This window comes from Nycticebus coucang, chromosome 2 (assembly GCF_027406575.1).
Source record: "Nycticebus coucang isolate mNycCou1 chromosome 2, mNycCou1.pri, whole genome shotgun sequence".
Taxonomy (NCBI): Eukaryota; Metazoa; Chordata; class Mammalia; order Primates; family Lorisidae; genus Nycticebus; species Nycticebus coucang.
In genome coordinates, this window is record NC_069781.1 from 8,982,455 (window position 1) to 9,009,967 (window position 27,513).

At 51.1% G+C, this 27,513-nt stretch overlaps 2 protein-coding genes and 1 long non-coding RNA gene across 4 annotated transcripts in view; 1 reads left to right on the forward strand and 2 right to left on the reverse strand.

Moving 5' to 3' along the window:
* CERCAM (cerebral endothelial cell adhesion molecule) overlaps positions 1-2,145 on the reverse strand; it is a 45,502-nt gene extending 43,357 nt beyond the window's left edge. The window contains exon 1 of the mRNA XM_053561126.1: positions 2,109-2,145. The gene's annotated coding sequence lies outside the window, so the exon portion shown is untranslated. The remainder of the gene's footprint in view (positions 1-2,108) is intronic.
* Positions 2,146-2,317: 172 nt separating this feature from the next.
* On the reverse strand, positions 2,318-24,341 carry URM1 (ubiquitin related modifier 1). 2 transcript variants are annotated; one of them, XM_053561597.1, is made up of 5 exons: positions 24,252-24,341; positions 19,674-19,744; positions 7,408-7,489; positions 5,572-5,620; positions 2,318-4,404 (listed from the first exon to the last, which is right to left on the reverse strand). In XM_053561597.1, the coding sequence occupies exons 1-5, from the start codon at positions 24,284-24,286 to the stop codon at positions 4,330-4,332; spliced, it is 312 nt and encodes a 103-aa protein (XP_053417572.1). In that variant the 5' UTR covers positions 24,287-24,341; the 3' UTR covers positions 2,318-4,329. The 2 variants fall into 2 exon arrangements, with proteins under 2 accessions (XP_053417572.1, XP_053417576.1); XM_053561601.1 differs by having other exon boundaries at positions 2,956-5,101.
* A 48-nt stretch (positions 24,342-24,389) lies between these two features.
* Positions 24,390-26,590, forward strand: LOC128565272 (uncharacterized). The gene is made up of 2 exons (XR_008374235.1): positions 24,390-24,809; positions 25,873-26,590. It is a non-coding gene; the product is annotated as an uncharacterized LOC128565272 (long non-coding RNA).
* Positions 26,591-27,513: the final 923 nt, after the last annotated feature.

A 27,513-nucleotide genomic window follows, 5' to 3' on the forward strand; every position in this document is an offset into this window, starting at 1 on the left:
TTGCCTTCGGCATAGCTTTCTAAGGGGGTGACCCTCTGACTTCCAGATTGTTCCCCCTCACTCTACAGCTAGAAGCCCTGGGGAGCTAAAGGAAAGAGGCTCCAGAATTTCTTCATCTGTGAAATGTGCTGATAACAGCACCTACTTTCCATGTTGTTGTGAGAAACAATGAGTAGCACCTGTAAGCTTGGCATGTGACATACTTGTTTTTATTATTATCAGTGGCCCATTCCTAGGAGTTGGGATCTGGTTAGCTGGTCTCCCTCCCTATAAAACCCAGGCTTGAAGTACTACTTTTAAGGAGCCCCATTTTTTTTTCAGCTTTCTGAAGAAACTCCAAGAAGTCTAAGTGGCTCATCTTTATATCACCAGGCATGTGTGCAACCACCCACAGATATTTAATGATTGGTTGAGAGGAGGGCACTGTATTAGGCCCTGGAGGCACAAAGATCAGTGGGACCACTTCCTGTTCAAGGGAGGAGAATCAGACAAACCAATAATCCCAGTTCAGCCACACAGAGATTGTGAGGACAGGAAAGCATTTCAGGGCAGGGCACTAGAGTGTGCCAGGACAGAGGCAGGGGTGCTCTGGGTGTTGGGGAACCCTGGGGTAGATGCAAGGCCGGATGAATGGGAAGAATGGCCACATACTCCTCTAGGGTGTGATATTCCTTGGGAAAGGCAGGCTGAGCTCTGGAGTAAGACACTGGGGAGGTATTCACCCAGTAGACAGAACATTCTCTGTGCCAGATGGGGCCGGGGTGGGGGTGGAGGGTCCATCAGACCTTCAACAGAGGCCCTGCTCTCCTGGACAGGTGGATTGTCCATTGGAAGAGACCATGACAAGATGAGCATTCATAGGTTCCACACCTCTCTCAAATCCACCTGCTCTCTCAACCCCTATCACTGCTGCTAGTGCCAAGGTATCCAGGAGCCAGCTGGAGCCTGGGAATCAAGTCCTTGTCCTTCGTGGAGGGAGGGGGCGGTCTCCAGATCCTTCGGGGGTGTGGTCTCTGGAGATGGCATCCTCAGCCTGGGGCTGGGGACTGCACCTGCTTGCCCCTTCTTCAGTGTGGCCTTCTAACGGATGACCCTCTGACCTCCAGACTGTTCCCCGACACCCTCCAACTAGAAGCCCTAGAGGCTTTCGATGGAAGACAAGGGTTGGGCCTTAAGAGACTCTGGGGTTTCCTGGGCACTCTTGGGGAGCTCAGCCAAGGCCAGGGACCTGAGTCAAGTCCACGGGAATACAGGACCGAGATGCTGGTGCCTGGCCCAGGAGGAAGGAGGGGGCGATGGGCAAAGGGGTCAGGCCGACGGAGCAGGCGGGGCATCGGGAGTTGAGGGCACTGAGTGGGGGTGGGAGGGCGAGGGGTCCGGCCGGTGCAGAGGGGGAGATGGCCCCCGGGGAGGGGCACGCTATGTCTTTAAGAGCTGCCTGAGCGCAGGTTGCAGCTGCCTGGCCAGCCCGAGAGACAGCGGAGATTCATTACCCGCCGACACAATGACCATTGATGGCCCCGTGGCGTTATTCAAATCCAGTACCAATTGCAGCCGAGCCCCTTTCTCCGCGCCAGGCCCGTATTGTTGGAGCGGCCCACTAAAAGCCCGCCCCGGCCCCAAGCCGCCAGAGGCGCCCGATCGGGTTCAGCCTTGCGCCTCGCCAGCCCGCCGGCTCCCCGGGCGCTGCAGGTGACCCGGCGGCGCATTCCAGCGCTCCCCGCTGCCCGGGCCACCGCCACCACCGCTACCACCCGTGCCCCGGCCGCGACTCAGCCACAGGAAAGCGGAGAGCGCCCGAGCCGGTGCGTGCGCGGGGCTGGGCGGGGGCGGGGGACCCACGAATCCAGCAGTCCGGACCAGGGCTCAGAAACGCGACCAAGCCTCAGGCTCCAGCTTTCCATATTCCCGGCTAGCCCAGGCAGGGGGGCGGGGAGAGGGGAGTCGGGGTTCCCCGGGCCTGACAGAGATTTCCCTCCAACCTGGGGCACCGCGGAGATCCAACGGGCTACTTTAGGGACCCCGGGCCGCGATCGAAGGAAACGCACCAGGGGCGTTGGGGATCCCCGAGCAGGGTCGGGACCCGCGTGCCTGCTAGTCCACCTTACCTGGGCATGGGCCTCGACTGCTGAGCGTCTGCGAGGTAGTCCGACGCGCCACTCCGGAGATCTGGTCTGGAGCTTTTAAGGAGCCGAGCGGAACCCCGCAGGGGACAGGGGCCCTGAACTCAGGGGCTTCGCCACTGATTGTCCAAACGCAATTCTTGTACGAGTCTGCGGCCAACCGAGAATTGTGGCTGGACATCTGTGGCTGAGCTCCATGCGCAACTGGGGCGGGGGCCGCAGGGACGGAACTCACAGCTTGTGAGACCCCTCGGGGCGGCGGCTGGTTGGCCTCAGCGCGAAGATCGCGGCCCCGGCCGGGAGCGCAAAGGAGGGACGCGGTCCCTGCCACCAGCGCCGCCATCCTCATCCTCGTCCTTCTCCTCTGCGGGTGACCGGTTCTGGCTAGCGGGGTCCTCCAGTCGATTGTGTCGTTTCTCCCCCTTTCAAATTTCGGCCGGAACGAAGCTGGCACGCGGCGGCAGGGACGAATATGGTCCGAGGAGCCCGCCCTCAGCCCAAGCCGCAGGAAGTCGGGGGTGAAAAAGGGAGCTGGCAGAATGCACTCCCTAACTCGTTTCGAATTTATTCTAACCTATTTCCCCGCCAATATTCCCCAAACAAAACAAACAAAAAAATCCTAAACCAACCCCCAAATCCCCCCCAAACCAACCCTTCCCGCGAGCCCCCTCCGGACGGACCGATGGGCTGAGCCTCCTCCAGCCGCTGCCAGAGTGGGCGAAGCGTCGGGAATGATGCGCTCCCGCTGGGCAATCACCTTGGCTTTGGAAATAGAACTTGGACAAACGAATCCTTTCGATTAAAGAAAAATCTTCGGAGATAGTGGGGTTTTATTCGTTTATTTCCTCAAAAGCGGGGCTCAGGAATTGCTTGGGAGGGGCACGGTTGGGAGTTGGGGCTGAGCCCAGGTCACCTGTCCCTGACCCTTTCCAGCATTGAGGCTATAAAATGACCCAAAATGGTACGGAGTGCTTTGGCCCTGGCCAATTTCAACGGGGAAATCCCCAGTGAGCAGAGAACCAGGGTTTCCCAGCACACCCTTCTGTTCTACTCGGGGTGTCGTGGGGGAAGGGATATCCTATAGCTATCACCCTCTCCCACCCCTTGCAGGGAGGAAAAAGGAATCTAGCAGCCAGTTTCCAGGACCTGGAATCCAGGATCCAGACAGGGATCTCCAGGTTACAAGAATTGGGACAGGCTGATGCTCTAAGTGAAACTGCGGGGGGTTTCAAGTCCCTTGCTTTGAAGACCCTGACCTTGCACCCAGACAGGGCTAGCCAGACAGCCTTTCTAGATAGCACTCAGACTCCAGCACTGGCCTTAACTTGCACCCAAACCAGCTCCTACCCATAACCCCAACATGGCTACTCTCACCCACATAACAAGCCCAGAGGGCCTCCACCTGCATTAGTGCCAGAGAGAAGCCCAATGGCCAGAGCATCACCTGTCACTCAGCTGGAACAACCATTTGACATTTTCATCTCTACAGGGTGAGAAATTCCACCTTAAATTACTGACATCTAATAGAAAAGCAACATTTTGGGGATTTGGGGAAGGATGATTTTAGCATCCTAATCCTTTTTCTAGGTCTCCCTCTAGCCAACAAAGCTCCTTTCTCCAGGTCATGGGAAGGAAAGAAAGCTCAGCACTCATTTTGAGTTTTAAGGCTGCTGGCTGTAGCTGGTGGGACAAAGCCTGGCCTTGGACAGACAGATGGAGATGCATCCTGGGACCCAGACTGGTCCACATAGATTGACTCTGCTACCCCTTGCTGCAGATGGCCCCACTGGGCTCCCCCCTCTCAGATAGTCTGAGTTTAACACATAAGTTCTGATAGCCCTAGGCTGAGGACAGTGAGGTCATATCAGAGACCATGGCTGGGGGGATGTGGGGTACCACTCCTTTCTAAGGATGAAACTCCAAGCAAGACTATTAAACAAGCTAGTCTTTTATTTGCCCAACACCAGCTGTTGCAGGCACTGAGGGCCCAAGACTTATAGAAGGGATGGAGTAGGGAGGGGGAAACCACCCTGCCTACCAGGGGCTGACTGCCCCCATCCTGCTTCCTTAGTGGGTGGGAAGGGAGAGGTCCACATTTATGCCATCAAGTGTCTCCTCAGTCTTCAGATACCACACATACCCAGTTGCAGAAGAGCAAACTGAGGCACACTGATTCTCACTCAGGGCTCTATTGCCAATCCAAGGTTTAGCCTACTCCCTCTCTTTTCTTATCCCCAGCAGAATGAGCTACAGGAAGGGTCTCAGGAGTCCATCTGGTGGCCTGTGGTGGGGAGGAGGGCAGCCAGGGTCAAGGGCTGAGAGTAGGGGGAGCGGGAGGAGGGATGTAGCTAGAAGAGCAGCTGTTGATGGGGGGGTCAGCAAAGAATAGGGGACCCCAGCTGGGGTTCCATAATGGCATCAGTGGGGGACAGGCAGAGCTCTCAGCTGTGCAGATGAGGAAACTGAGGCAGAGACTCCTCCAATCTTTGAAGAGGGAGGGGCCTCCCATCAGCTATTCATGTCCATTTATCTTCAGGAAGACACTGTGGCCCAGGGACTAGAGTGCTGTCAGGGTCACTCCATGTTGAGATTGAGACACAAGGAGCGGAAGGCAGCAAGGTCACTTTGTTGTGGAGCCCCTTTCCACTCTCACAAACCAGAGGCACCCTCCCCCACCTCAGCTCCTGGGAGAGGGAGCTGGGCCCTGGTGCCTGCCTGCCCCTGCTCACGTGCCTGAGACAGGCTCATTTTTAGCACCTGGCCTCTTTTCCCTGCCTAGAGGGAGCTTGGGGGACAAAGCAGGGAAGAAAGCAGCCAAGGGGGCCTGGGAGACCTGGAGGTAGGGCCCAAGGGGATGTTTGATTGTTCTGATCTCCCCGCCAAGGGAGCCCAGGCCCAGAGAGGGGCCCTCAGCCGCCGTGCAGTGTGGAGATGAAGAGGATGGTGTCCTGGTCCTGCAGCTGGTAGTCCAGCTCGCCCTGGTGCAGGAGAGAGAGGAGCAGGAGACCCTCAGGGGCACCTTCCCAGTTTCGCCACACGTGTTCCAAGGGCAACAGGGGAGGGCTGCCTGTGATGGCAGAGACAGACTACCAAAGAAACTGGTAACCTATATTGTACTCTTCCTGTGCAAAGGGCACAACTAGAACCCCAGATTTTAACCTTACAAAAGCAAATTATGTAACCTAATCATATGTATCCCCATACTAATCTGAAAACAAAAAAACAAAAACCAACAGGTGCTCTTGTTAATATATCACTTGCTAATCTCCATCATGGAGGAGAGGGCCAGCTTCCCAGCTGCCTATCCCTTCCCTATTTGGGGTGGAAGCCTCCAAGTGGGGCTGGAGTAGAGCAGGGAATTATCCAGTCCCAAGGAGAGGCCCAAGACTTTTTCCCACTGAAGCAGCCAGGGAAGGGGTTGGGGGACGGATGTCCCTGAGGTACTGACCAGCAGCTCCCAGTCGGCATCGTTAATCAGCACCAGAATTCCTGGCCGCCTGTGGGAAAGATGGTGGTAGGTAGCAGGGAGTGAAAGGCAGGAGGTAGTCGCAGCACGGGTAGAGAAGCTGCAAAAACAGTTTGCTGGGGAACCTTTCTTCCTGGGACCTGGCTAAAGAGCTCCCAGGAAAGGGAGGCCACAGTCTGAGAGTAAAGAGTAAAGGAATACAAGGTCAGTCATGGTCTTTGGGATCAGATGGAAAATGGCTATAGGGTGGCGCCTGTGGCTCAAAGGAGTAGGGCGCCGGCCCCATATGCTGGAGGTGGCAGGTTCAAACCCAGCCCCGGCCAAAAACTGCAAAAAAAAAGGAAAGAAAGAAAATGGCTATAAATGCCAGGGAGCATCACCACCCAGTCCTCAGGGTGGTGAGCATCAGTTTTTCTGAGCATCAGTTTCATCATCTAAAATGGGGGTAAAATGATAGTACCTGCATCCCAAGGTTGGAGTAAGGATGAGCTGACGTTTGAGGTGTTTGCTTGATGCACTGCCTGTCAGATAACTATTAGGAGAAGCACACTTTCCTACTGGTCTAACTTTACTCTCACTGGGGATGAAAAACTTTGGCTTCTAGGCCTCCCACATGCCCATCCTGGAGAGGAGGCCATCTTGGCTCTTCCGAATGAGGGATTGCTGTCAGTGGCCCCAAGCATCTGAATGCTCAAGAATAGTCTCGCCTGGTACAAGGCATGAAGCCAACATTTGCACAGGCAGTTAGTCTGGCTCCTGCTGACAGTGGCCCAGGGAGCATTACTGGCCTTGGGGGAGGCCTCCAGGACCACTGAAACTATGACCTGAACCAGGGGTTGGATGACAGCCTTAGCTACCAGGGCCTGCTAGTGACCCAGGTTTTGAGGCAGATGAATGAACCTCATGACCGTGCTGCCCACCTCTTTAAAATGCGGGGCTGGCCTTCTTTTAGAAGTGACATCTTTGCACATGAAACCTGGTCCTTTGCTTAGATGCTGGGTTGGGTCTGGGACGGTATAGATGCTTTGGGTGTGAGTGCATGTGTATACACAAAGTCAGACACCCTGGAATCCCAGACTTGTGCTGTCCCATATAATATCTACTAGCCACATGTGGCTATTCAAATTATAATGAAATAAAATGGTCACATTAGCCACTTTTTTTTTTTTTTTGTGATTTTTGGCCGGGGCTGGGTTTGAACCCGCCACCTCCGGCATATGGGACTAGCGCCCTACTCCTTGAGCCACAGGCACCGCCCCACATTAGCCACTTTTCAAGGGCTCAACCCCCTCATGTGACTAGTGGCTACCATATTGGACTACACAGACTAGCCCATACCTCAGCTGGTTATAGCATGGTGCTAATATTGGACAGCACAAACACAGAATATTTCCATATTGCAGAAAGTTCTATGGATGGCACCATCCTAGATAGGAGAGGGATGAAAGGAACCTTTGACATCACCTTTTTCTCAGTATCTTCTGTATGGAGAGAGTGACTGAGGTCTGGAGAAGCAAAGTAACTTGACTAAACTTCCACAGCAAGTCTGTGGTAACCAGAAGGGAGAAACCAAGTTTTTTGGGAAATTCACCATGCTCCTTTCACCTGGGATTTAAAAAAAACCCCAACCACCCACTTTTAGCAACAATAAAACTGAAAATAGACCTCAGAGCTGGATTGGAAATCATTCCCCAAAAGAACCAGGGAGGAGGAAGGGGAGAACAGGACTTAGACAAGGCTAGGACTGAACTCTAGGGTAGGGGCCCAGACACCCTTCCCTCCCTCCACCCTCCTCAAGGAAGGAAGAGTGGGACTCACACGCTGTCTCCCTGGATGAACAGCTCTGGCCGCTCTTTTAGCAAATTCTTCTTGATCCAAACAAGGAGGTTCCGGATGTCCCCTGTAGAGGAATGCACAGAACAAACTATCGTCAAACCTAACTCATTCCTGGCCCTCAGATTCCTGCTTGGCTCAGAGGAGATAAACATGGGGCTCAAGGGGCTTCTTTTAGACCAGGCTGCGATGGCCTAAGAACCTGTGGTTTCTCAGGTGAGGAAATAGGTTAGGAAGCCCATGACCTGTCAGATAGATCTTTAGAGAAACTTCAACCTGCCACTGCTGAAGTCTTGAAAAAGTAATAGCATTTACTTACATTAGGAAAACTCAAGGCAGACAGCAGGAGGAACTGTCAACATCTAAAGAGTTAGAGGACAGACCCCCACCCACAAGTCCTGGAAGGCCGTCTGAAAATACCATGCCTGGATTTCTTCTGAGACGGCCTTGAAGAGCTCCCCACCCTTTATCTCTCCAATCTCAGCTAGGGAGGTTTAGCTTTGCTCTAGGAGGGGTCTGAATATATTTCCCTTTGTGAGAGAAAAACAATTGCTGAGCTGATAACATCAGTTAATTTCCTCTGGCAGAGGGAGAGAAGGATCCTGGGAGAGAAGGATCCTTTACCAGCCAGGGAACTGACAAATCACTCTTCCACTACTCTCTCCTTCCAGAGCCTTCTGGGCCAGGGGCAGCCACTTGAAGAGCCATGAGGTTTAAAAGGATCTCTAAATGCTCAGCTAACACTGAGATCTGCCTCCCTGTGGCCATAGGAAAGCCACCAGTCGTTCTGCATATCATGTGGAAGCTCAGAGCCACCTGTCCCCAGAGTCACATCTCCCTTGCAGTTGTATCAGGCAACAGCACACTGGAATCTGACTTTATAAAATCTGTGCAGCCTATGGTTCCCAACTACCCACTCTTCACAGAGACCATTCTCCTAAGGCTGCCGGAGTTCCTCCTCTCTCATGAGATCACTTGAGGATCAGGGTGGCACCTGTAGCTCAGTGAGTAGGGCACTGGCCCCATATACCGAGGGTGGCGGGCTCGAACTGGCCCGGGCCAAACTGCAACAAAAAAAATAGCTGGGCGTTGTGGTGGGCGCCTATAGTCCCAGGTACTTGGGCAGCTGAGGCAAGAGAATTGCCTAAGCCCAAGAGCTGGAGGCTGCTGTGAGCTGTGACACCACGGCATTCTACCGAGGGTGAAAACTAGTCTCTGGGAACCCAGAGGAACTGGGGTTAGCACCCCCCCATCCTGAATTACTGTTTTAGAAGGGAGAGGGATCTGCTATCCTGGCCCCACACCTGAGACAAAGCTTGGCAGCTAAGCTGGAGAAGGCCCAAGTGGTTCTTTACTTTTCCTGCCCCGAATGCTGGAGTGTAGGCAAGAGAAAGGCTGCTTGGGCTCTGCCCCCAGCCTGGGCACTGCAGCATGGCACACACAGTCCCAGGCTTGGGCAGAGGTGTTAAGGCATTCTTGCTGGCCTGCCTGTCCCCCTCCCAGGAAGCAGGAAGGCTGTACTGTCAAGCCTGCACCCTGGATGAACTGGTTCACTTTGCTCTGTGCCAACTTGCCTGGATCGTTCACCAGCAGAGCACAGGGCCAAGGGCAGTTCATGGACTAGAGCGCTGCCCTTCCATTTTAATTTCTCTCTCTTTTTTTTTTTTTTCCTTTTGGCCGGGGCTAGGTTTGAACCCGCCACCTCCGGCATATGGGACCGGCGCCCTACTCCTTGGGCCACAGGCGCCGCCCTTAATTTCTCTTTTTAAACAAAGTAGATCAGGGTCTTCATAGTCCCTGGAACAGACAGGGGATGGGGAGAGTGCTGCCTCCAACTAGCTGTAAGTCCATTTGGACTCCTGGCTGGGTTCTTCCCTGAGGCCTGGGTTTCAGAATTTCCCCTTGGCTCTGAATTTCCTTGGCCTCCATCTTGTCACTGTCTGGTGGGCCGCCAGCCCATACATCTTGTGGCCGCTCGATAGAGCTACTGGGGTCTGACACATCCATCAGCCAGCCTTGGTGGGCGGGGCTGTGCCTATGTGTGCAGAGGCAGTGAGAGGGATGGGGCAGTGCCTGGCCTGAAGGCCACCAGCTGCACCTTCACAGCTCTGGCCTGTACAGAACTAGGGCTCAATTAGGGAACAGCCCTGATTCCCTCCAAAAGTAAGGCACTTATGCTCTAGTCTGGAGAGGCTTGGGGGTGGGGGGAGGGCCAGTGGTCATGCTGGGGTCATCCAAGTGATGGTACCATCATGGAGTCCCAGAGGGATGGCTGGGGGATGAGTCTGCTGCCTGGTGCTAGCTCATTTATCATGATGCTCCTGTTTGCTGAGGTCACTCCCTCCCTCCTTTGCCCGCCTCCCACCCAGGCCTGCCCACATTTTTGATTGCCTGTTACCATGGTGAGGCTACAGCATCACCACCCTATTGTTCCCCCATGCCTGGATTTGGGGGTGGGGAGAGGTGGAACTCATAGCTCCCTTTGCAAGATGCAGGGGCCACTCGGCCTGGCCTGAAACACACCCCCAGGGACATCTTGCTAGGCTTGTTGAGGCCCAGACAATATGCAAATAGCCTCTAAGCCAGATGGTTGGCTTCCAAAGGAGCCCAGGGGAGGGGAAGGGTTAAGCAGAGTGTGTGTGTGTGTGGGGGGGCTGCTGGCTTACTGATGGTTCTGGGATAGATGGGGGCTGGGGAATCTCATTTCATCTTCCTATTCTGTCCTCCTTTCTGCTTCTACTGAGGGTAGGCTCCCTCCTGAAATCTCATACGATCATCCAGGAGTGAAATATTTATTGAGCAGCTACTATGTGCAGGTGCTAGGGAGAGGGTGGTAAGTAAGATGAACACAGAGCCTACCTCATGGAGCCAGAGACAGATGATACCTCCTTAATTAGCCATGGGAAATACTATCGCCTTCAGCTGGGATCAGAAGAGTCCTTGCCCAGCGAGTAAACCCTGGAACTTAGGCCTGAAGGATGAGTAGGGTGGGCTGGGGAGCATTCTGGGCAGAAGGAAGAACATATGGGAAGGCCTGGGGCAGGATAGAATTGGCAGGTTCAAGGTAGCAGAACAGAGAGAGCAAGAAACTCAGTATGAGAAGAAGCCAGAGCAGGTGGGGCCTCACAGGCTTTGAGAAGGGGTCTGCTCTGGAAGGGCCTCTCCCTCCTAGTGAACCCTAGTGCTATCTAGCAAGTGTGTGCTCTGCAGGAGCCAAGCCCGCACCGCTTAGGCCTGGGTGCCCAGGTTTCTCTGCCTCCATACTGAATCAAATGTATGGCACTGGCATTACCATTACTAGAAATGGGGTTTGAGGGCATAGCAGTTTGCTGAACCTCAACATGTTTGCTGAACATGAGGACAGACTGTGGAGGGAGGCAGGGAGGAGGAACAGGTTAACAGCATGGACTTTGTAGTCATGTGGTCCTGGTTTTGAGTCTGACCCCATTACTTCCTAGTTCTATGAACTTGAGTAAGAAAATTCTTCCTCAACAATAATAAAAAAAAAAAGAAAAAAAGAAAATTCTTCCCTTTTTTTTGGGTAAAACGGCCATGGTAAGACTGTCTCATAGGATCATGTGGGGACCAACTGTACAAAGCTCTTGATGCTGTGGCTGGCACACCAAGCTGTAATAATTTCAGCATCTAGAGGAAGAACCTATATCCTTTGTACTCTCTGCCCAGTGGGTTAGCACCCCTGCTTGGGATGGTTGGGGAGGCAGAATGTTTAACAGTTAACCATTAGACAGACACTGCTGGGACTGGGTAGTGTTTTCTGTGGAATCTAGTACCTCCCCCTCAGAAGCCAGACTGGGGGCCGGGCATGGTGGCTCACACCTGTAATCCTAGCAACTGGGAGGCTGAGGTGGGTAAACTGCTTAAGCTCAGGAGTTCAGAGACCAGCCTGAACAAGAGTAAGACCCATCTCTTAAAAAAAAAAAAAAAAATTATGGGGGCAAGACATGATTGCAAGAGGGACTTTGCCTAACAATTGCAATCAATGTAACCTGGCTGATTGTACCCTCAATGAATCCCCAACAATAAAAAAAAAAAAATAGCCAGATATTGTGGCAGGTGGCTGTAATACCAACTAGTTGGGAGGGTGAGGCAAGAGGATTGCTTGAGCCCAAGAGTTTGAAGTTGCTGTGAGCTATGACACCATGGCACTCACTCTACCGAGGGGTTCAGCCCCTGCCAAAAACTGCAAAAAAAAAAAAAGAAGAAGAAGAAGACGAAGGGCGGCGCCTGTGTGGCCAAGGGTGGCATACATGTTCAAACCCAGACCCGGCCAAACTGCAACAAAAAATAGCCAGACGTTATAGTGGGTACCTGTAATCCCAGCTATTTGGAAGGCTGAGGCAGGAGAAATGCCTAAGCCCAGGAACTGGAGGTTGCTGTGAGCTGTGTGACAGCCACAGCACTCTACTGAGGGCGATAAAGTGAGACTTTATTGGGGCGGTCCCTGTGGCGCAAAGGTGCAGGGCACTGGCCCCATATGCTGGAGGTGGCGGGTTCAAACCCAGCCCCGGCTAAAAAAACAATAAGTGCAAAAAAAAAAAGAAAAAAAAGCCGAAAGGTAATGGTGGGACTGTGAGAGTGGTGAAGGGGTCTTGGACAATGACCCTCCTGCTATTCTAGATGTTTGTTTATTTATTTATTTATTTTTGGCCAGGGTTAGGTTTGATCCCGCCACCTCTGGCACATGGGACTGGTACCCTACTCCTTGAGCCACAGGCGCCGCCCTAGATGTTTGTTTATTTATTTATGAGTAAATTTATGACTCTGTCTCACTATGTTGTCCTCAGTAGAGTGCTGTGGCGTCACAACTCACAGCAACCTCGAACTCTTGGGCTTAAATGATTCTCTTGCCTCAGCCTCCCAAGTAGCTGAGACTACAGGCACCTGCCACAACACCAGACTATATTCTAGATGTTTAGACCCACAAGATGTCAGGAGTTGGCCAGTGTTCCCAGTATAATCCAGGTGGAAGGAATGACATTCCAAGGCTGTAGATATTGGAGGCCACACTGCCCGTGGGTGCACAGGACCAGAAGATGCAGATGGGTACCCTAATAGAAGGTTTACAGTGCAGGAAGCCTTTGGCCCTGGCCTGCCCATCTGAGGTAGTGATGGGAGGTGCTGCTCTGTGGGAGAGTGCTTCAGCGTCCTGACGCTGGAGCCAGGGGACCTGGGCTGTAGGAAGTTACTACACATCTTTTTATTTTTTTTGTAGAGACAGAGTCTCACTTTATGGCCCTCGGTAGAGTGCCATGGCATCACACAGCTCACAGCAACCTCCAACTCCTGGGCTTAAGCGGTTCTCTTGCCTCAGCCTCCTGGGTAGCTGGGACTACAGGCGCCTGCCACAACGCCCAGCTATTTTTTGGTTGCAGTTCAGCCGGGGTCAGGTTTGAACCCGCCACTCTCGGTATATGGGGCCGGCACCTTACGGACTGAGCCATAGGCGCTGCCCAACTACACATCTTTTTTTTTTTTTGTAGAGACAGAGTCTCACTTTACCGTCCTCTGTAAAGTGCCATGACGTCACAGGACTCACAGCAACCTCTAGCTCTTGGGCTTACACGATTCTCTTGCCTCAGCCTCCCAAGCAGCTGGGACTACAGGCACCCGCCACAACGCCTGGCTATTTTTTGGTTGCAGTTTGGCCGGGGCTGGGTTTGAACCCACCACCCTAGGTATATGGGGCCAGCACCCTACTCACTGAGCCACAGGCGCCGCCCGGAAGTTACTACACATCTTTAAGTCTCAGATTCATCCTCTGACAAATGGGATAATAATCTAAACTCCCAAGAGTTGCTTGAGGACTCAGGCACAATGCCAGCAAGTCCAGCAAGTTTAAAACACAAGGACAGGCTCAGCAGATGGGTGCTCTGAGCTGTACCCTCTCACTGACTTCTGGGCTGTCAGAACCTGCTCCTACAGGCTGCTGCCAAAGGGGTAGCACGGCATGCCTATCTTAGCACCACCAAAAGCTACCACCAGAATCTCTCACCTAGGGGACTTGTCCTTGTCTGAGGGACTCTAACTGCCTACTGTGGTAGGACCCCCAAGGTTGTCAACCCCAGCCTCTTGAGGCTGAAAGGGAATAACCTCAAAGTCCTATCTGATACCAGCTCCCAGATGTAAAAGATCCTCACCCAACCTCTCTTTGAATCTTAGAGACAGGAGGCCAGCTCCTCGGTAGAGCAGCTGACTGTTAAGAGCTCTTTTTTCCCAAGCAGAAATCTATCTTCCTGTCACTCCCACCCACTGGGTCTGGTTGGTCTACAGGGACGATACCAACAAACATATCCCCTCTTCCCTGTAATGGCCCTCCAGATTTGGCAAAGGCTGATCCCCTAAGTCTTATCTTCCACAGGTTAAACTGCACCAGTCCCTACTGAGTCCACCAGGCTCCAAGACTGGCAATTCTGAGAGCCCACCCCAGGTCTCAGTTGAAAAGGGAGAAGAAAGAGCTGGCATGGGGGGGGTAAAGAGGGAGAGGGAGAGGAGGGAACATCAGAGGGGCCATTTACAAGTGAATGGGGGTAAGAATGGACCAGTTTGCGGGCTAAACTGGCCTCAGAAGGAGGTTTACAGATGTGTGAGGGACGCTCCTCATTGTTTAATTAAGCAGAAAGTGGATCTTTTCAAAAGCAATTTTGCACAGGGACTGGGAAGGGTGTGTGTGGGGGGGGTGGGGGGGAGGTGGGGAGGGGATCAGTAAACAGGCCCGGAGAGCAGAGAAAGGAACAGCTGGCCCCAGAGAGGCTGTGAAATGCATGCTAAGCAGTTTAAAGCGCCCAGAAGCTCCTGCAGTTCCTACCCTCCCTCACCAGCCACCCTTTAATGCAAGTGGAGTGCAGGGGGCCCAAAGGCAGGGCAGAGGAGAGTGGCAAGGGCTTGGAGTTGAAGGGATCCTGAGTCACAGAGGCCAGCTCCAAGCAACCACAATGCCTAGGGCTGGTGGGTGGCCCACCTACCAACCCTGGCCAATCAAGAAGGTGACCTGGGCTGGGTGTCATAGCTCCCACCTGTAATCCTAGCACTCTGGAAGGCAGAGGTGGGAGGATCACTTAAGCTTAAGGAGTTTGAGACCAGCCTGGGCAAGAGTGAGACCCTATCTCTACTGAAAATAGAAAAATTAGCTAGTCATTATAGTGGGTGCCTGTAGTTGTAGTTATTCAGGAGGCTGAGGCAGGATCGTTAGAGCCCAGGAGTTTGAGGTTGCTGTGAGCTAGGCTGTCACTACAGTACTCTAGCCTGGGCACTCCAACCTGGGCAACACAGTGAGACTTCATCTCCAAAAAAAAAAGAAGCAGATGGCCTGTGCCATGGAGATGGCTTTTAAGGCATCCCTCTACACATACATTCAACTTCTTTCTGGGTCTGATACCCTGCTTCACAGAACTGTACATATTTAGATCCTGAAGCAACTTTTCCAGATTGTATGTGTCAAATAATCAACCAGCTCGATAAAGTATAAAGTTAGCCCAGATGGGCGGCGCCTGTGGCTCAATGAGTAGGGCGCTGGCCCCATATGCCGAGGGTGGCGGGTTCAAACCCAGCCCCGGCCAAACTGCAACAAAAAAATAGTCGGGCGTTGTGGCGGGCGCCTGTAGTCCCAGCTGCTCGGGAGGCTGAGGCAAGAGAATCGTGTAAGCCCAAGAGTTAGAGGTTGCTGTGAGCCATGTGACGCCACGGCATTCTACCCAAGGGCGGTACAGTGAGACTGTCTCTACAAAAAAAGAAGTTAGCCCGGATGGAAAAAAGAGGCCCAGAAGAACAGCTGACTTGCAACTGCAAGCTGCCGAGGATCCTCTCTTGCAGCCTCACCCCCTTTGGCCTTATCCATCCTCTTCTCCCAAGTTGGCTTGGTTGGAAGCTCTCCCCTGGCCCAGGATCCATGGGTCCCCTTGTTTGCAAGATGTGTCCCAATCCATCATCTATGGCTGCTATTATATCTACTGGAGTCTCCAAGACCTCCATGACCAAGTGGCAGCCCCTTGGCTGAGAAGGCTGCCAGGTGACAGATCCGGGCACAGGCTTGAGGTGGGAAGCAAGACTCTCCTAGCAGCACCAGGCCCCTGCACTCCCAGTGGGCTCACACATACCAGAATAAGGTGGACAGCTTATCAATGGCTGCAGTGTGACATATGCCTCTGGGCAGGGCAAGGTGGGAGCCAGGAGTAGAGATCCATAACCACAGGCCCAAAGATTGAGCAAAGGAGCCAACTGGCCCCCTCACTCCTCTCCTTCCTTCCTTTCATCCCCACTGCCCACTCAACAGTGGCTGGAGGATGAAGGATCACAACCCTGAATAGAGTCCCAGCTTCCCTACTTGGGTAACTCTGGGCAGGTCTCAGGTCCCCCCTCCTTTGTCTCTCTGGCTCTCTCCTTCAGGTTTGGCTGCCTTGATAACAATACTTATTGTGGGCCAGGCGTGGTGGCTTACGCCTGTAACCCTAGCACTCTGGGAGGCTAATGAGTGTGGACTGCTTGAGCTCATGAGTTGGAGACCAGCTTGAGCAAAAGCAAGATCCCATCTCTACTAAAATAGAAAAACTGAGGCAGGGTGGCACTTGTGGCTCAGTGAGTAGGGCACTGGCCCCATATACTGAGGGTGGTGGGTTCGAACCCAGCCCCGGCCAAACTGTGACAAAAATAATAGCCAGGCGTTGTGGTGGGCGCCTGTAGTCCCAGCTACTCAGGAGGCTGAGGCAAGAGAATCGCCTAAGCCCAAGAGTAGGAGGTTGCTGAGAGCTGTGACGCCACAGCACTCTATGGAGGGCAACAAAGTGAGACTCTGTCTCCAAAAAAAAAAAGAAAAAATTAAAACTGAGGCAAAAGGATTGCTTGAGCCTAAGAGTTGGAGGTTGCTGTGAGCTATGACACCACGGTACTCTACCCAGGGTGAAAGCTTAAGACTCTGTCTCAAAAAACAAAAACAAAAAAAACCTGTTGTGCTCACTATGAAACTGAAATAAGTAGCTGTTGAAGGCACAAGTGAATGAACATAGCATCAGAAGTGGAAAGTTGGGGCGGTGCCTTTGGCTCAAGGAATTGGGCGCTGGCCCCATATACCAGAGGTGGTGGGTTCAAACCCAGCCCCGGCCAAAAAAAAAAAAAAAAAGAAGTGGAAAGTGCACTACAGGTGCAAGATGTTAGGGTGACTCAAGGAGCCAACTGGGATAAATGGTGATAGGGAATGAACTAGTGTCAGTGCTTTGGAGAACCTGACATTGGTTCCAAATCCCAGCTCTGCCACTTAAAAAACATGCATGTAGCCAGTGTTGTGGTGGGCGCCTGTGGTCCCAGCTACTCAGGAGGCTGAGGCAGGAGGATCTCTTTGAGGATGCAGTGAGGTATGATGATGCACTGCATTCTAGCTTGGGTTACAGAATGAGACCTTGACTCTGAAAATAAATAAGTAAATAACTGTATAACCTGGGATTAGGTTTCTGACATCTCTGAGTTATGGGTCCCACCTTTTAAAGTGAAAACAATAATGGTAGCTATTGCTTAGGAATTAATAACAGTGATTTGGACAACTGGCCTCCACATCAGCCTGAGCCCCGGTGGCACCAGCCTTCCTTCAAGTCCTTGCCCACCAAAAGCCTCTTACCCCTGGGACCTTCGCAAGTGCTGTCCCCTCTACCTGGAATAGGCCCCTATGCACCTCTACTCTTCTTCTGCCATTTATTAGGTTGGCTTCTTTTCAGGCTTCAAAATCTAGTGTCGGGCAGCGCCCGTAGCTCAGTAGTTATGGTGCTGACCACATACACCGAGGATGGCAGGTTCGAGCCCAGCCTGGTCCTGCTAAACAATGACAACTGCAACCAAAAAATAGCCGGGCATTGTGGTGGTCGTCTGTAGTCCCAGCTACTCAGGAGGCTGAGGCAAGAGAATTGCTTAAGCCTGAGAGTTTGAGGTTGCTGTGAGCTGTGATGCCATAGTACTCTACCCAAGGCAACATAGTGAGACTGTCTCAAAAACAACAACAACAAAAAAAACCTAGTGTTAATGTCACCTCCTTAAAGAAAGCTTCCCTGATCATCTGTTAGTCCCATTCAAAGCACCCCTTTTTTCTCCTCATGCCAATTACTACAATTTGTAATTATACAGTTATAAATTTATTGCCTGGCTCCCCTTCCATAATACTTTTAACTCCAAAAGCACAAGAACCACATTTATTTTGCTCACCACTGAATATCCGGTAATTAATACAGTGATGGCACAAAGGGAACACTCAAAAAATATGTGCTGGCCCAGCGCAGTGGCTCATGCCTGCAATCCCAGCACTCTGGGAGACGGAGGCAGTGGATCACTTGAGCTCAGGAGTTCCAGACCAGCCTGAGAAAGAGTGAGACCTCTTCTCTAATAAAAATAGAAAAACTAGGGTGGCGCCTGTGGCTCAAAGGAGTAGGGCGCCGGCCCCATATGCCGGAGGTGGAGGGTTCAAGCCCAGCCCTGGCCAAAAAAACTATAAAAATAAATAAACAAATAAATATATATATTAAAAAATATATATATGTAGAAAAACTAGCCAGGAGTTGTAGGGGGCACCTATAGTCCCAGCTACTCAGGAGGCTGAGCAAGAGGATTGCTTGGGCCCAGGGAAAGGATACTTTCTACCCCTCACATCTGGTACTTGCTGAGTACTCATCAAAGAATGAGTGAAATGAGGCTAGAATTATGAAATGTGGCTATCATTTTAGGTGAACTCCAGAGGAAATAAATATAACTTGTGATATATTTATTTATTTGTTTTTTGAGACAGTCTCAAGCTGTCGCCCTGGGTAGAGTGCCGTGGCATCATAGCTCATAGCAGCCAGCAACTCTTGGGCTCAAGCTATCCTCTTGCCTCAGTTTTTTTTTTTTTTTTTTGAGAGAGTTTCACTATGTCCCCTCAGTAGAGTGCCATAGCATCACAGCTCACAGCAACCTCAAACTCTTGGGCTTAAGCAATTCTCTTGCCTCAGCCTCCCAAGTAGCTGGGACTACAGGCGCCCACCACAACGCCTGACTGTATTTTTGTTGTTGTCGTTGTACTTGTTTAGCTGGCCCGGGCTGGATTCGAACCAGAGCCTGGGTGTATGTGGCCAGTGCCCTACCCATTGAGCTATGGGCGCCGCCAGCTTTTTCTATTTTTAGGTAGAGACGGGGTCTTGATTTTTGCTTAACTCATGAGCTCAAGCAACCTTGAGCTGGGGCCTGGCCTCCCAGAGTGCTAGGATTACAGGAGTGAGCCACTGCCCCTGGCCCAAATTTTTTTTTTTGTTGAGACAGAGTTCTACCCTTATGCCCAATGGCGTCATCGTAGCTCACTGCAACCTCAGACTCAGGCTGTGGGCATCCTGCTGCCTCAGCCTCTGAAGCCGCTGGGATTATAGGCGTTTGCCAAGGCACCCGGCTGGGTTTTTCAATTTTTTTCATGAGTTGGGGGTCTCATTCTGGCTCAGACAAGCCTTGAACTCCTGAGCTCAAACAATCGTACTGCCTCAGCCTCCCATGGGATTACAGGCATGATCTCTGGCCTTATTTTTATTTATTATTATTATTATTTTTTTGCAGTTTTTGGCCAGGGTGGGGTTTGAACCCACCACCTCTGGCATATGGGGCTGGCATCCTACTCCTTTGAACCACAGGCACTGCCCCATTCATTTATTTCGAGACAAAGTCTCACTATGTCACCCTTGAAGAGTGCTGTGGTGTTACAGCTCACAGCAACCTCAAACTCTTGGGCTTAAGCGATTCTTTTCCCTTGGCATGGGAAGTAGCTGGGACTATTGGTGCCCTTTACAACACCTGGCTATTTTTAGAGACAGGGTCTCACTCTTGCTCAGGCTGGTCTTGAACCTATGAGCTTAAGCAATCCACCGCCTTGGCCTCCCACAAGTGTTAGGATTTACATATAAGAGCCACTGTGCCCAGCCTAGCTCACTCCTTTTATAATCCTAAGAGATAGGGATTACAATCCCAGTTCACAGATGAGAACAGTAAAGCTCAGAAAGTTGAGGTCACTGGCCTTCTGTTCTAAGGGAGGATTCAAGCCTGTGTGAACACAGAACTTCTACATAAGGACAAAGCCACACACCTCCCTTATGAAGCCAGCTGACTTAGAGAAGATAAAGGGAGAGTACTCTAGTGATCTCTTCCTTCTTTGCTGACCAGACCAATCCTACCTAATACCACTCAAACAGGCTGAGTGTTTCCCATAGATCAGCTCCTGCCCAATGACCAGTACTCACAGGGCTCCTCCTGTCCAGGTAAGGTGACTTGATGTTTCTTTATACCGTCAAACAGGAGCTCTGCACCACCTCTGCAAAGAAAGGAAGGCCAAAGAAAAAGATAGCTAGGTGAGCTCCTGCAAACAGTAGGAGGTAACTGAAACTGAAAACTGAGGACAGGGTTGGTAGTGGAAGCCCAAGAGATGAAGAGATCAAGGCTTAGGAACATCATGGGTACTAGTCATCAATTACCAAATGTGACCTCCATATGTGGCAAAGTAGGATGTAAACAATTTTTATTAGTAATCATGTACCCAAACTTGCAGTTTCTCATTTTGTACCCTTCCGCCTTCTGGAGAGGCAACTTAGCACACAGGTGCAGACAAAGGCTTTGGAGCTGTCTGCCCAAGGTGGAGACTAGCTGAGTGAGACCTTGGGCATTTGACAAAATCTTTTTTTTTTTTTATGTAGAGACAGTCTCACTGTACCGCCCTCAGGTAGAGTGCCATGATGTCACACGGCTCACAGCAACCTCTAGCTCTTGGGCTTACACGATTCTCTTGCCTCAGCCTCCCAAGCAGCTGGGACTACAGGCACCCGCCACAACACCCGGCTATTATTTTTGTTGCAGTTTGGACGGGGCTGGGTTTGAACCCGCCACCCTCAGCATATGGGGCCGGCGACCTACTCACTGAGCCATAGGCGCTGCCCCTGACAAAATCTTCTTAAACCTCAGTCTTTCCATCTGCAAAAATATTGAGATGCCACTGTGAGGCACTCTAGAGATCCTGTGTATTTAAAGGTTTGTTCTGGCCAGATGAGGGTTTCAAATGTTCCTGCCTAGGCTACCAGCTGCCAGTGTCCACTGGGCCTGGACAAGCAGACTAAAGCCTGGAGAGGTTCAACGACTTGTCCAAGGTCAAACAGTGTCTGAACTAGAATTTGAATCTACCAGTAGCCTTGGCAGAAACAGGACTCTTCAAAGGATAGAAAGCCCCTTGAGGGCAGAGTTTGGTTCATTTGTGTCCCAGGACCTGGACAAGGGAAGAAGGGGACAGCAGAGACGCTCAGAGCCAAGTCTAGAAGCTGAGGTTTCTGAGGCAGGCCCCAGGGCTCTTTCGGTGCCTCTATTTCTGGGGTCTCCTGATCTCATCTCAGACTTCATGGGCCTTAACTGAAAAGGTCTTAACAGACTTTTGATGGATATGATGTCTTCCACCCCAACACCCATTCCCCATTTCAGGGAACAGAGACATCCTGAGACAGCCCGCTGGGAAGCAAAGGCAAGGCAAGTATTGTCATGGGGGAAACATGGGGCGACTGTCATCCAAACAAGATCATGCTTTGTTGATGCAGAAATGTGGAGGGGGAGAGGAGGCCCATCTGTGGCTGTGCACAGGGCCATTTCAGCTGCAAACCCACACAGAGCCTCCATTTATTTCCTTCCAAGAGCTTAGTTTTCTCCTGGGTGGGGGTTGGCACATGCAGCAGCTGGAGTGGGGGAGGGTGACAGGCAAGGGGCTCAGGAGTTGGGTCAGAGAAGAGGGATGAGAACTGGAAGCACTGGGACTCAGGCAAACAACCAAGAGTGGCCAAACCTGGTGGTGCCAGGCTCAGAGGCTGAGGCTATTTTTCCTTTACAAACAGATAAAGGGAGAACCCCTCTGGCTCAGAGTAACCCTTCATAGAATTCTCTGGCCCTCAAGGGAGGGGTTGGCATTTCTCCTGTCAACACATCTGGAGTGGGGGAAGGTTCATGCCCAGCTTCTGGAATCATTCAAGGAGGCAGACAAGGGGCTTGTTTTGGCCCCAGAGATACCCATGGCCAGGCCCTGTTGTGTCTAGATATCTGATAAGCTTTGCTAGACAAACTCAACTAAGATACCACTATCTTTCTCTTGCCCTTCAATTTTTGGTGGATGTGTTTGTTAATACCAATGACAGGTATAGACATTCCCCAAACCGCTTTTACTTTACATTTTCTAGTTTACCTTAATCTTTTTGTTGTGTGTGTGTATGTTTGCATGTTGTTTATTTCCTCTCCAGCAGAAGGACTGAAAGCTCTGCCTAAAATAGGGCCTGGCACACAGCAGGCATTCAACAAATATATGCCAAATGAATGAAAATGTCCATTTCTGCCACTTCTCTATCTCATGGCATTCCCCCACTTGCCAATACCTCCCCAACTCAGGAAGAAAGAAAAAGGATGGAACAGAGGGAAGCCTACATCTGGGTCCTTATAAGATGGACCACAGAACACAAAACACACCTGTGTGTTGAACCCTGTGTGTCCTGAGCAAGTGCTCTACTAAGGATAGTTCAGGAGGTAAGAAAAAAAGATGGCAGAACTGCTCACTGACAAGAGGGAGAAAGATGCAGGGGCCTTCTAGAGGGTCTACAGAAGAGCTGTTGGGGGCCAGATGTGGTGACTCATGTCTGTAATCCTAGCACTTTGGCAGGCAGCACTCTTGAGTTCAGGACAGACCAGCCTGGACACTAGAAAGACCCTGTCTCTACCTAAAGTATAAAGAAAGACTTAGCTGGGCATGGTGGTGCACACCTGTAGTCCCAGCTACTTGGGAGGCTGAGGCAGAAGGATTACTTGAGACAGGAGAAGGGGGAGGAAGGAGGAGGAAGAGGAGCCGCAGAAGCAGCAGGAGGTGGTGGCCAAGAGGACATCCGTTCTCAGGGGGAAAAGACAAGGTCCTAACATACTCTTCCAGGATCAGAGTGGGAGCGAGGCCATTCAGGGACAAAAGGAAAAAAAAACGACGGGCATGGCAACCTTTTTGCAAATCTGCTCAGGTTCAGAGTGAAGGGCAAAGCATGTTTCCTAAGAAACATAGGAAATAAAAGGAAAGTCAGGGGGCAAAAACTTGCACTGGGACAAAGACAAAGGGAGAAGGGACCTGTGTTTGGCATCACCTGGAGCATTTTTGGTTGAAAAGCTGTAGTTTTCACAAAACACTGTGGTATGGATAGAAGTGGTAGGAGGTGGGTAGGTGGATGGAGGAATACTGTCCTGCCTATGGGGCTCGCTATTGCTCTTGGAAGTAAGAGGTTGAGGCTAGAGATATCAGGCCAGAAAAAAGAAAACTATGCTGATATGAAAGGTCTGAAGGGCAAGAGCCATATCTTCCTCATACAACTTCCCCACTGTTGCCAACATAGGGCCCAGCAGACAGAAGACATCGCTGATGAGAAAATACCATTATTGATTCAGTGAGAATGAAAGGCAAGTTGGCTGTAGATAAATCTTAACATTGGCAGTGTGAGGCTTCTCCCTTTCTAGCTCGCTAAGGCCTGTCAAACCAGCAGGGATCTTCCCAGAACTCCCGGGCTTTGAGCGATATAGCTGGGCCAAGGGTCAGTGAGGCAAAATAGTTAGAAGGTTCAGAACCAATAAAGTTCTAATTGGATCCAAGTGGCCAGACATATCAATTAAGATCCAGTCAACAGTCATGGGTCTGTTCCCTTTCTAAGAGACAGAAATGCTGAACACAGTAGGGCACGGAGGGAGTTCTATTTATCCTTGTATCCTCAGTGTCTGGCTCACTGCCTGGCACATGGTAGGCACCCAATAAATGACTGGTGAATGAACTACCCAATGAAGGAAAACCATGAAAGAAACTGGGGGCATCCAATGGGGGAAAAGGCATTTGGACAGAGGTTTTACATTCCCATCCCAGACTTTTCCTTTCACATAGACCTTGGCTTGTTAATCTTCACACACACAGAGTCACATCTAATCCCAGCTTTTCCGTATGACAGTGGAAACTATCCCATCCATCTTTTAGGGCCTGTTTTTGTTTTTTAATTTTTGCCTTCTCTCTTAAGCTCCGCAGTTTCACTCGGCTTTGAAACTATGACAAACCTTCTGCTTGTAGAAAGGACAAGACAGTGACTTGAATAGACTTGTTCTTTGCTCTGTGTTTCTTCAGTTACTGTGTGTCCCAATTCCCTCAATTTTCATTTATGCATACCATAGTGTTAGTGTTGGTCTCCCTCACAGTGGTTTCTTATTTCCCCTACCCGACTCAAAATCTCTACCTGACTCAAAATCTGCAGAAGGCCCTCAGCAAGTTTGCTGATTGTCCTGAAAGAGGCTCAGGTCTGTTTAACATCCCCAAGTCTTGGGAAAGAGAAAGAAAAGCGTCTCGTCCTGGCCACACATCCCATAAGAAACAAGATCCCAAGAACAGTGTAAACAGAAATTGTTGTTCGAAGGCAGAAATCGGGGTGAAGGGTAGAACTTCTAGGTTCTAGGAGCTCAGATGCCAGATAGATGGGACCGATTAGAAACGGGATTGGTAAAGACGTGGAGAATGCCTGCTAACCGTCACGCCAATTGAATCACGCAGGGCGCAGGGCATCAAGGAGTATCCACAGAGCCCACATTTGCGCCTCTATTTCCAGACATACGGCATCATGACCAAAAGAGATTGAGCCTCTCAGGCTCTCCGAGGCGGGTGGCGTTGTTCAAGGCAGGCATCAGGAGCCTCGACGATTCGGCCGTGTTAGGCCTCAAGAGAGAGGGAAGGGAGTTCCGGGCCTGACGACTTCAATTCATCCCCACGGCGCCCCAGCTCTATAACTCACCCGAATTCCACCTCCACTGACAAGGGCGCTGCCATGTTGGGGAAGCCGAGATCGCAGGGAACTCCCCCCAATTTCCGGCGCGCCCGTCCATTTCCGTTCACCGCCCTGCACGGTGGCGGAAGAGGCGGTGCCCAGGGATCCATCCGCCTCAACTATTAGAGGGAGTCTCGTCGGGGAGGGGCGGAGGAGAGAATGTCGCCGTAGCCGCGAGAGCCTGTGAGTTGATCCCTCTGCACCTTTCGCAGGCCGGGCTCTGTGAACCAGGGTGGAAAGCGCATTGTACGGAGAAGAATCCCCAGCATCCTTGCGACGTCACTGTGAGCCACATTAGTGTTTATCTTGTATTAGTTTCAAATCTCTCGACAGGCAACACGCTGCTTAGGCGAGCCCATCCACTCGTCCGGCTTGAATTTATTCATCAGTGACTTCCAAACCTTTATTTCCGACCCAGAAATCTTTCCTGAGCTATCGAGTCACCGCCCAACCTCCCCTTTCGATGTTGATTTGGATGCGCCTATCAGCAGCTGTCCAAAGCACCTCTGTGTGCCAGCCATGTTGGTGGGTGCTGTGGATGTAGTGGTAAAGGGGATAGGCAAGGTTCCTGCCTAGAGCACTTAGAGCAGCGGTTCTCAACCTGTGGGTCGGTCGCGGCATTAGAAAGGTTGAGAACCACTGACTCATAGTGTCCTGGGCAGACTAACTTTAATCAAAGACACTTTCGGCCAGGTACGGTGGCTTCCTCCTGTAATCTTAGCACTCTGGGAGACCAAGGCGGGCGGATTGCTTGAGCTCAAGAGTTGTGACCAGCCTAAGCAGGAGCGAGACCCAGTCTTTACTAAAAACAGAAAAAAACTAGCCTGGTGTAATGGCCAGGTGCTCGGAAGACTGAGGCAAGAGGATCTCTTTTTTTTTTTTTTGTAGAGGCGGAGTTTCACTTTATTGCCCTCGGTAGAGTACCGTGGCGTCACACAGCTCACAGCAACCTCCAACTCCTGGGCTTAGGCGATTCTCCTGCCTCAGCCTCCCGAGTAGCTGGGACTACAGGCACCCGCCACAAGGCCCGGCTATTTTTTTTTGTTGTTGTTGCAGTTTGGCCGGGGCTGTGTTTGAACCCCGGTATATGGGGCCGGCGCCCTGCTCACTGAGCCACAGGCGCCGCCCGGCAAGAGGATCTCTTGAACCCAAGAGTTTGAGGTTGCTGTGACTATCATGATGCCACAGCACTCTACCCAGAGACTCTTGTCTTCAGAAAAAAAGAAACATTCATATATGCAAAATCTTAAACTGAAAGAAGTCATAGGAACTTAAAAAGGAAAACTGACTAGATTGGACTTACTGAGCTCTAAGAGTAGCGTTAACTAGGTCAATGTGAGAAGAGAAAGCCCTTGGAACATTCCAGTGAATTAAATAGAGGTCACAAAGGCTTTAGGTGAGAACATGGTGGAACACCAAGAGGAAGGTAAAAGTTGGCATCAGGGAACATGGTAAGAGATGAAGCTAGAAAGGGAGGGCTAAACCATGTTTTTAAGCCAGGTAAGTATTTTCGTCTCTAGGATGTTGTGGAAGGGTTTTGGAAGAGGGTGGTGATTACTAAAATGTTTTTTCTGGCTCCACTGTATAGAATACTTTGGAGTGGAACAAGGAAGACCACCGGAGCCTGTTACAAAAGCCCAAGGCAGAAGTGGAATGAAGTGGATGTCCCATGGATATCTAAACAGCAACATTTCCAAAACTGAACTAAGCATCAGTAAAGCATGGTGGCATAGCCTAGTGGTTAAGGACCGAATGAACTAATGGTTTATATTCAGATCCTGTCTCTTCCTAGCTGTGTTGTTGGGCAAGTCCCTTAACATCTTTGTGCCTCTATTTCCTCATCTATAAATGTGGATAATAGCCCAACCCCATAGGGTTGTAATGATGAATAATGAGATCTGACATAGTGCCTCTTTCTCTAAAACAGCCCCTCTCTGTGTTCTCTATCTCAAGAATACCACTACCAGGGTGGCGCCTGTGGCTCAAAGGAGTAGGGCACTGGCCCCATATACCGGAGGTGACAGGTTCAAACCTGGCCCTGGCCAAACACTGGGGAAAAAAAGGCTCGGTGCCAGCCACATACACCTGAGCTGGCGGGTTCGAATCCAGCCCGGGCCCTCCAAACGACGACAACATAACCAAAAAATAGCCAGGCATTGTGGCGGAGCCTGTAATCCCAGCTACTTGAGAGGTGGAGGCAGGAGACTTGCTTGAACCCAGGAGTTGGAGGTTGCTATGAGCTGTGATGCCAGAGCACTCTACCCAGGGCAACAGCCTGAGGTTCTGTCTCAAAAAAAAAAAAAGAATACCACTACCACCCTCTGAAACACACAAGCGAGAAACTTTCAGATATCCTTAATTTTCTCCCTTCTCTCACATCCAGTCACCAAATTAGAGTTAGTCTCCCTTTTAAGCTGACTTTGAAACTCCAGATTTTTCTGCCCCATGCTCCCATTCCCAGCTTATCATCTCACTTGCTTTTCTGGCTTGCCTACCCACCCACCCCCACTCTGTCCTTGGCTTCATAGTACAATTCAACTCCATGGACATCTCTGAGCTCCTTCAATGTACCAGGCCTTGTTCCAGGACACTATTAAAATGAGGACAAATCAAAGGCCCCACATTTACAGTGGCAGGTGAGTAGGTTACTTCCTCTCTGAAATTCAGTTTCCCCAATTTGTAAAGACAGTTTGGAACCAAATGATCTTTTAAGGTACTTTTCAGCAAAAATATTCCAAGATTCTTCCACTGGACTCAGCCTCTTCGGGGCAGAAACTTTTCCAATTGCTCTTTGATCATTAGCATGTAGCAAGTAAGGAGTTCTGTATATGGTAGGTGTTGGTTAAGTGTTTGCTGAATGAGTGAATAAATGAAGGCTATCACTTTCCTGCTCAAAGTCATTTAGTGGATTTCCTTTGCCAATAAGATAAGGTCAGTCAGAGCTGTGTATAGTCTTTGATCACAAACCCACGTCTACCAGGTGAATATCCTCTGACCATGGGAACTGCCTCCCAGAGCTGGATAGAATCCTTGGGGGCATTTGAAAGGCTTCATCCAGGGTGGCGCCTGTGGCTCAGTTGGTAGGGCGCCGGCCCCATATGCCGAGGGTGGCGGGTTCAAACCCAGCCCCGGCCAAACTGCAACAACAACAACAACAACAACAACAACAAAAAAATAGCCGGGAGTTGTGGCGGGCGCCTGTAGTCCCAGCTGCTCGGGAGGCTGAGGC

What these genes read in the sequence shown, in the direction of transcription:
- URM1 (XM_053561597.1), bottom strand. Translation starts at nt 24,286, where the DNA reads ATGGCAGCGCCCTTGTCAGTGGAGGTGGAATTCGG. An exon ending in TCAGTGGAGGTGGAATTCGG is followed by an intron (nt 19,745 to 24,251) that starts GTGAGTTATAGA and finishes CTTTCTTTGCAG; the next exon opens with AGGTGGTGCAGAGCTCCTGT. An exon ending in ACCTGGACAGGAGGAGCCCT is followed by an intron (nt 7,490 to 19,673) that starts GTGAGTACTGGT and finishes ATTCCTCTACAG; the next exon opens with GGGACATCCGGAACCTCCTT.